Below are 7,967 nucleotides of genomic sequence, written 5' to 3' on the forward strand. Positions count from 1 at the left end.
TGGAGACGCGAAAATATAGAATTTGGGACGGTGAACGGAACAGGACGACCTGCACCTCACCTTGTCTTCTCTCTATATAAATCAGATTTGCTTTTTACTAGTAAATAAAAAGGCATAGCGGTTTCTCAAAAAATCTATACCTTTTTAAAAAAAACTTCAATGACCTTTATTACATAATAATCATATCAGTTATACTCCCTCTGTTCCTAAATATAAGTCTTTTTAGACATTTCAAATAGACTACAACATATGGATGTATGTAGTCATATTTTAGAGTGTAGATTCACTCATTTTGCTCCGTATGTAGTCACTTGTTTGAATCTCTAAAAAGACTTATATCCGAGAACGGAGGGAGTACAAGGGATAGGATTAGGCTTCCCTCTATAACTAGCGTTGCCGCATTACTCTTCCTAGCACAGTGTCTGAACTTAACAGCAATCATCAGTCAACACCGCAGCAAAAGCACGGTATACCACATAATAGCTTGTACTATCTCCTACTATCTCCCGTGAATCAAACACTCCACTGCTAGTGAAAAAATTTATCATTTCCTCCCCCAGAGGCAGACCTTCCAATTGAGCGAACGTCTCCATATTTTTTGGTCCGTCCACCTACCATAAATTGCCCATATACTTAAAATGAATTACCCACCATGCCACCCGTAGGTGAAAAAGAAACTCTTTGCTAATTGTTTCTCTGTTTTTTTGTCCGTCATTGAAACTGCCTCTAATTTTGAAGTAAATTACCCACCTGGCTACCCGCAAGTGCAAAACAACCGTTAATTGTGTCTCTGAATTTTTCATCTATCATCGAAACTGCCCTAAAGTTGAAGTGTCAAAAAAATTACCGACCTCACCACCTGTAAAGTGAAAAAAAATGAGCGTTTCCTCCGAATTATTCGTACATCATAGGGCCCAAGTTTTCATCCTTCATGAGATTGACCTTTTCTTTTCCTTCTCATACACGCATCAAGGATGTAATAAAAAATACACGCATCAAGGATCAAGTTCAATATCGATCCATTATGAGCATGTTAGAACGCACGTGTCTTACGTCCGCATGCGCACTGGTTGGTGCACAAATGTTCAAATACGTGTATATCCATCTAGTGTGAATATTTGGAACTTGATTTCAAGACGATGATTTTATTATCCCGTTGCAACACTTATATGACATATGTAATCACTCAATAAGGCCAGTGGCGAGCACACTCAAAACTAGGTGGTTGCCTATATGCAACTGCAAAATTCAAAATGGTTTCACTACTATGTGGATCCAGATCCACACGTCACTGAAACCAATGGGCTGGGCATATAGCTGCAGCCTGCAGATTAAAGTTAGACACAGCAACGCACAGGTAAAAAATCTGAGCCGAATGCGAGACGAGACGAGACTAAGCCACATGTTTTTACACCACCAGGTCTTAACAGGTCGCAGCTAACAGCCAGGGGTCCAGTTAAAACTGACGCTAGCCTACACAGGAACGGGTGGCAAGGAGAAGAGAAGACCGATTAGCAGCAGGACATGCATCAACACACGCATCCACCAAGTATCTGAACAAATAGTGGGCACAAAGCCACCATCCAGCAGAACAGAGGTCAAGTGCGGCATTGACACGACATGGGCATTCTACAGCTCGAAGATAGTTTACTGTCTTCGCAGTTCGAACCGACCGATTATTAACCATCTTCCCAGGAGCCAGTCCGACATTGGTAGAATCTAGGTAGCAGCAGAAACATCTGCAAGATGAGCAAACAAGCAGTGTGTAAAGCAGATGTTCAAACGATGTTATATGTTCTTATCCAAACAAACAAGATGGCATATGAACCCACAGATAAAGCCAAAGGGTGAAAAACATACTAACATCTAGCTTTAAATACTTTAGAGACGCAGAAAATGAAGCCTTTCTTCTGCTGTATCAAGTATAAATACAGATGCAGCTTAGCTATGGGTAAATAGCATGTGATGTGCAGCATTTCAAGACTACAAGAGCTGCGCTTGCCTATCATCATCACACATATGCGTTGCCAAGTAATTACAGCAGTTTGTTCGAACAAGAATATTAGTGCTAGAGGAAGATAAAATGCCAAATTCGGTGATACAAACGTGCAAAACAATGCTAGATCACATAACTAGTCACTCCAGAAATATAGCGATTCGGCATCAAGTGAAATTGATGCATACTTGAGTAATACAGTAAATGGATGAACACATTGGCAATACATAAACCAATCTGGCAGAGAAGATACCTAGCATGTTGGCCTGCATGTTGATTCACCACAATATACATGCGTCCTAAATGAATCAAAATAACCCGCGACAGGTTAATGATCCACACAGGCAGGTCTTGCTACGACTGGTCCCAGCTCCAACCACACCGTAGTCATAAGTTAACTCCGTCATGGGAGGGATGTGATTAAGTGCAAAGAACATTATATGTGGGTGCTTGTCATCTCCATGGTCGTATTGCACTGGTTGCCAGAAGACATTTGGGGAGCAACTGTGGTTCATGAAACGTGAGACATTTCCAATCTGTTTTGCACTTATCTTGATGGGCAGCGGCTGGAATTCATCAGGTGATACATATGTGCTTTCCTCGCCTATCAATTCAGGCCCAGAGTTCCATTTTAGCGTCTTCTCACCAGGACACACGGTCTGAAAAATGTAATCATCTTCACTGTCATTCAAATTAACTTGAAGCTCATCAATGACCTCCCCAGCATACTCACAAACAAATGCACCAGCACGAATAGGATCCCAACAGCGAAGACCCCAGCCTCGATTTGTGGTCCTGAAGACCTCAAAGTGGTACCTGATCCCCTTTTGGCTCACTCTGTTCCGACAATTCAGGCTGCAATGGCAAGCTTCACCACATTCATATATTACTGGCTTGCGGCACACCAACACTCCTGCTGAGCTGTACGGTAGATCACCTTCATTATGTTGCCCACAAGCACAGTTTGCATCGCCGGGTAGGCAAACACTCTGGCAACCGCAACCCTGCAAGGCTTTCATGGAGCTTAGAGGTCTCGGGTATTTGACCTCAGTAGTATAGGTGAAATGTCCAGGTCCTTTCTCATGGTCTTCCTCATTGACGACACAAACTGGGAACGTTTCAGCCCCAGATGATAGGTCATGTTGTATAACCTTGCCTCTTGTGGATGCATTTTGTATCCATCGCTGCGTCCTCTTCCATATCGCAGCTCCATCACGCTGTCCAGGTTCACGCTGCAGCCTGTACTTGAAGCAGTTGATGCCAAACTTTGTTCTCTCCTTCCAGGACTCCTGGATTTTATAGAGGCCATCGTATATGTAGATTTTGCCAGCTAACGTAGCTGGATCTTTGAATCCCCGCACGACCCTTATCTCATTCTTCCTGTGCAAACTCCTCTCGAGAGCAAGGTTACCCCTCTCAAGCTTCTGGTCATGCCTCTCCTCCGTATTCCTACTGTTACCCCCTGAACCACTGTACACCAGCGTGTCTGTGTCATCATCATCATTCTCATAACCACCTGCCGCGACAATACATATTGCTACAGAATCCTCACCATTTCCAAATTTGGCACTCATGTAATCAATGCCACTCATGCTAGGCGCGTGCAACCCGATGATGCATAGCTCCATCCTGAAATAGAAAATATCGCCTATTTCAACACCAGGAGCAGTCCCTACTCTCTTTCCCACATTGGCCCTGATATCACTGGCCATCATGATAGCGCCAGCTTTCAGGTCTGCACGTCTTCTAGCGTCTAGCGTTTCATCCATCTGAAGATGTCTACGCCTGAGTGCCTCAAAGGTCATATGAACTGCTTCCACAGCCTCCCTAGGAGTACTATCTGAAGTCGGCAGAAAAGCAAGCAGCTTGCCAGAAACATGATTCTTGTAGATAGGCTTAGGGCGCTTGACCTTAACTCCATTTGAGCCCTCAGCAGCCAAACCAGCTGACCTCTTAGCCTGACGTTCAGATGCCGAAGTCTGACTAACCGAATAAGGTTCACCGTCATCATTAAGTGGTGTAACCCCAGATGATCTCGTCTTGTATGCTGAGACGGGGGTAACATCAATGGGCACATTAGCACTTGTGCCTGCAGGCGAAAAAGCATTCGCAGTAGCACTGAAGGTGGTGAACGGTCCAAAGGCAGGAAGGCTCCCAGCACCAAATCCTGTAGGAAACTGGCCAACCGGAGTCACAACGACCAACGGTGAGGTGCTTGACTGATTAATGTTGACTCCCATAGGTGCAGGGAACATTGGAGCTAAAGACCTTAATGGCTTGGCATCCAGAAGCTCCTGATTAGGGCCAGGTATGAAATTCCTAGCCCTGTCCATGTTAAATCAACCAAAAATTCCTGCACAAGGAAGGTAAAACCTTAGTGGACTATACAGTAACAAAATCACAAAGGAGTAAGCATCGCTTAGTGAATCCTGAAGCATGGTTGCACCCTTGAAAAAGTACTGCATGCGATTACAACCAGTATGAAAGTAAAACACCAAGCTAAAATCTCACCTGCATTTGTTACTCATTTCATCTTTTCCAAACCAAATCAGAAACCACCTATGTGAATCTACAAGAATTGATGGGTGCCCTTTGAGAACTACATTGGATCATTGCAGTTATCAACTAGATGAAGCATTTCCTTCTGAGTGCTAAACAAGATGTAGCATTGAACCATTGGTACCAAGGTAAAACAGTAGTATATATCAGTAGCATTGATAATGGAAGAATTACTAGCACACCAAGATAACACTAACAAAAATATGTAAAATTACTATACTAACAGGTATCAAGGGTAGAATAGCCACCAAATGCAAGAGCCATATGAGATGTAATAAGTTGGCTTATATTAGTTTTATGAAGTGAATATCAACAGACAAGCAAAACTCAAGCCATGCTGATTAATATTGACATCCAAAATAAATCAATTACACCACACTCTTTCCATCGATTGCCAGTCACAGAGGGAGGGGGGCCAGCAGGAGCTAGAGTCACGACAAGATGGAAACTGAAAATACATAAGCTGGCGCTGTAGGAAACTGGCCAACCGGAGTCACAACGACCAACGGTGGGGTGCTTCACTGGTTCATTTGGCGGATTAGCAGCCGCAACATTTGTAATTGAGCATACGTAAGCTGGCGCATTTGTATTTGAACCTCTTATGGCCCTACTTCATCAATGAAATAGCCCTAGGGCTGTCTTTTCGTTTAAAAAAATGTATCAGTTGCCTTCGAATGGGAGGTTGTCTGTTTGATTTGTCAATTCAGCATTTCCTTGTTTCTTGCAGCTATTTGAGGTGTACATGATATGAAAATGAGAAAGAAACCATGAGTTGATGGGCTTCGGACACAAAACCTTTACCGCTAGGACAATATAACTGTTATGCTCACATTTAAACTATTTCTCTTATTTACCGTATATGTCTGCCCCCAGTTATATCTTTTCTCTGCCACCGCCACTGTGGATTGCTCTTACAAGAGTGAGGATGAACAAGGGAAAATTTTGGAAGATAGGAATACTTGATAATTGAAGGGCTAGGATTGGGCCCTGCCATCAGTACTAGATTAGCACGAACGGTATGGAAGTTCAGGTGAATATCAGCCAAGAAGTGGAGATGCATCATGAAAAAGAAAAGAAGTGGAGGCACATAGTCCGATGCCCTGTTGCGTCACGCATCTGGCAGCTGCTAGCAATCCACCCCTGTGTCTCCCCCTTCGAACGAATATGGGAAACGTGCACTCCGTGGGTCTGCCTGCCATGCTCACTCCTTTCGTCCTTCCTAGTTATACTGTGGTAAATCTGGGATGCCAGGAATGCTAACGTGTTTCGGCAGCGCTCACTATCTGCCATGGATGTATCAAGGAACATAGTCGATGACCTCACTCTGTGGTCAAAAAGGCTAAAAACAGCTGATGAAAAAGCCCTTGCCGGTTTGTGGCGGGACTATCTATCCTCTCGTTAGCACTCTGCACACAAGCTTCTTTGAAATATATTCAGGTGGGGATTCACTCCCTCCTGGTGAAAATTTCAAAGAGAAAAAAAAAACAGATTTAGACCCGAGTTTGGCAAATTAAAACATAAAGTATTTGCCTGGCTGATCCTCAATGATAGAATTTACACCAAGGATATGCTAAAACGTAGGCATTAGCATGTGTCTGATGATGATCATTTATTCTACGCCCTTTGAGAGCTAAAGAGGATTGGCAGCATCTATTCTTCCAGTGCAATTTCAGCACAATGGTTTGGACCTGTCTCCCTATTACTTGAGCCCCGGGGAACTTAGCCTTTTCAGTCTTGTGGGCTTGTTGACATTTAATTGGTCCCTGCTTCAAGGAGAATGTAATTTGGCTTGCTCGCACATTTGGAGGCAGCGTAATGGCCACATTTTGAAAGGTTTCAGGCCGACTTTTAGAGCTTCGAAGTCTGGCTTTGTTGCAGATGCTACATTTCTCAAGTATAGGGTGAGAAACAGCTAGTTACCCCTCTGTCATTATGGATTGGCAGACTGTTGAAAACTTGTTTTCCTTTTTCCTAGCTGATGCAAACAGTTGGTTGTAATTATTTATTTGTTGGGTAACGAATATTGATGTACAGGCCATAATGAGTACGAACCGAGCACAGAGTTCAGTCCATAAACTTGTGTTAACACTCATTGCCAACATTTTTTATACAGAAGTCCCTTTCTAATCTCCCACTCACTCCCCCTCTGTATGAATCCCATGTTCCGCGGTTGCTAGAGCCCTAGAATTTGACATGGTCTTTACATGCCCTGGCCTGGCGGTCAATACGCATGCCCGTCCTCCCAAGGCCATCGGAATGGAGGGGGGAGAAAGCAGTATCCGACCAGACGGGGAAGCCCCGATCACGCGTCCTCTTGGGACGGACGGGGAGAAGACAAGAAAACACGTTCCGTTTCGCGAGGCCGCGCGGAGTCCACCCCCAATCGAGAAATGGGCGAGGCCGTGCGGGCATGCATGCGTCGGGAGGGAGAGGAGGCGAGGGTGGAGGCGCTACCTGAGCCGAGCGGGAGGCCGCCTCTCGGGGACGAAGGGAGAGGAGCGGAGAGTGGCCGCCGCCGCCGCCGCCGACAGCGAGCGATCTCTCTGACGGCGGTTTGGTCGAAACGAAGAGAGGAAGAGGGCGCCGCCCAGTGTGTGGGTGTGGGACGGGACGGGTTCGCGGCGACGGGTTTATTAATCGGGGGGCTCCTCTCTGGTCGGAGGTCGTGGGGCTCGGCCGAGGACGGCCCCCGCGTGCGCGTGGCGATATGGGCCCGGCGCCACCACCTGGCGCCGCGAGAAAGAGACCGGAGTCGCGCGGGGTCCGAGGAAGGAAAATGGTGGTGGTGGGGGTGGGTGGGTCTCGGCGTTTTCTTGGGCTTGTTTTGTTGCACGACGAGATGGTACCGAGGAAAAGGGGGCTTGCGGCAAGCCCGAGATGGCAAGCTGACGAGGCAGCGCGCTCACCCGAGCAAAAGCGCCGTCTCTCTTGTGCGTTGCCTTCTTTTTTATTATTGATTACTCCCTCTGTAAACTAATATAAAAGCGTTTAGATCACTAAAGTAGTGATCTAAACGCTCTTATATTAGTTTACGGAGGGAGTACTTCTCACAAAAATGTTAAACCTACGTAAATTCTTATGTGTCACGTGGTCTCTCTTGTGTTGTTGTGCGCGACCGTAACCACACGCTTCGGTTTTTTATAATTTTTTTAAAAAGATCAGATTTATTAAAAAAATCGCAGAAAGTACAAATGATCTTAAACATAAAAAAAAAAAAAACAAGACTCCAAAACCATCAGACGATCACTGCTGCCGCTGACGCGCCATTGTCACCGCTCCCATATTAGAGTCGGCTTGACCGTGTCGATGACAGCCGGGAAGTTTTCATGCACGTGCCCCTAGGACCCGCGGCCACAGTTGTCATCGTTGAACCATAGATCTGAAGCACCTAACAACAAATCTCACCATATTA

At 45.4% G+C, this 7,967-nt stretch overlaps 1 protein-coding gene across 1 annotated transcript; it reads right to left on the reverse strand.

The window, feature by feature from the left end:
• Positions 1–1,608: 1,608 nt before the first annotated feature.
• Positions 1,609–7,147, reverse strand: LOC119348763 (histone-lysine N-methyltransferase, H3 lysine-9 specific SUVH1-like). The gene is made up of 3 exons (XM_037616753.1): positions 7,010–7,147; positions 2,250–4,349; positions 1,609–1,739 (listed from the first exon to the last, which is right to left on the reverse strand). The coding sequence occupies exon 2, from the start codon at positions 4,327–4,329 to the stop codon at positions 2,305–2,307; it is 2,025 nt and encodes a 674-aa protein (XP_037472650.1). The 5' UTR covers positions 4,330–4,349; positions 7,010–7,147; the 3' UTR covers positions 1,609–1,739; positions 2,250–2,304.
• Between the last annotated feature and the right edge of the window lie 820 nt (positions 7,148–7,967).

The sequence above is a fragment of the Triticum dicoccoides genome, chromosome 1B (assembly GCF_002162155.2).
Source record: "Triticum dicoccoides isolate Atlit2015 ecotype Zavitan chromosome 1B, WEW_v2.0, whole genome shotgun sequence".
Classification (NCBI taxonomy): domain Eukaryota; kingdom Viridiplantae; phylum Streptophyta; class Magnoliopsida; order Poales; family Poaceae; genus Triticum; species Triticum dicoccoides.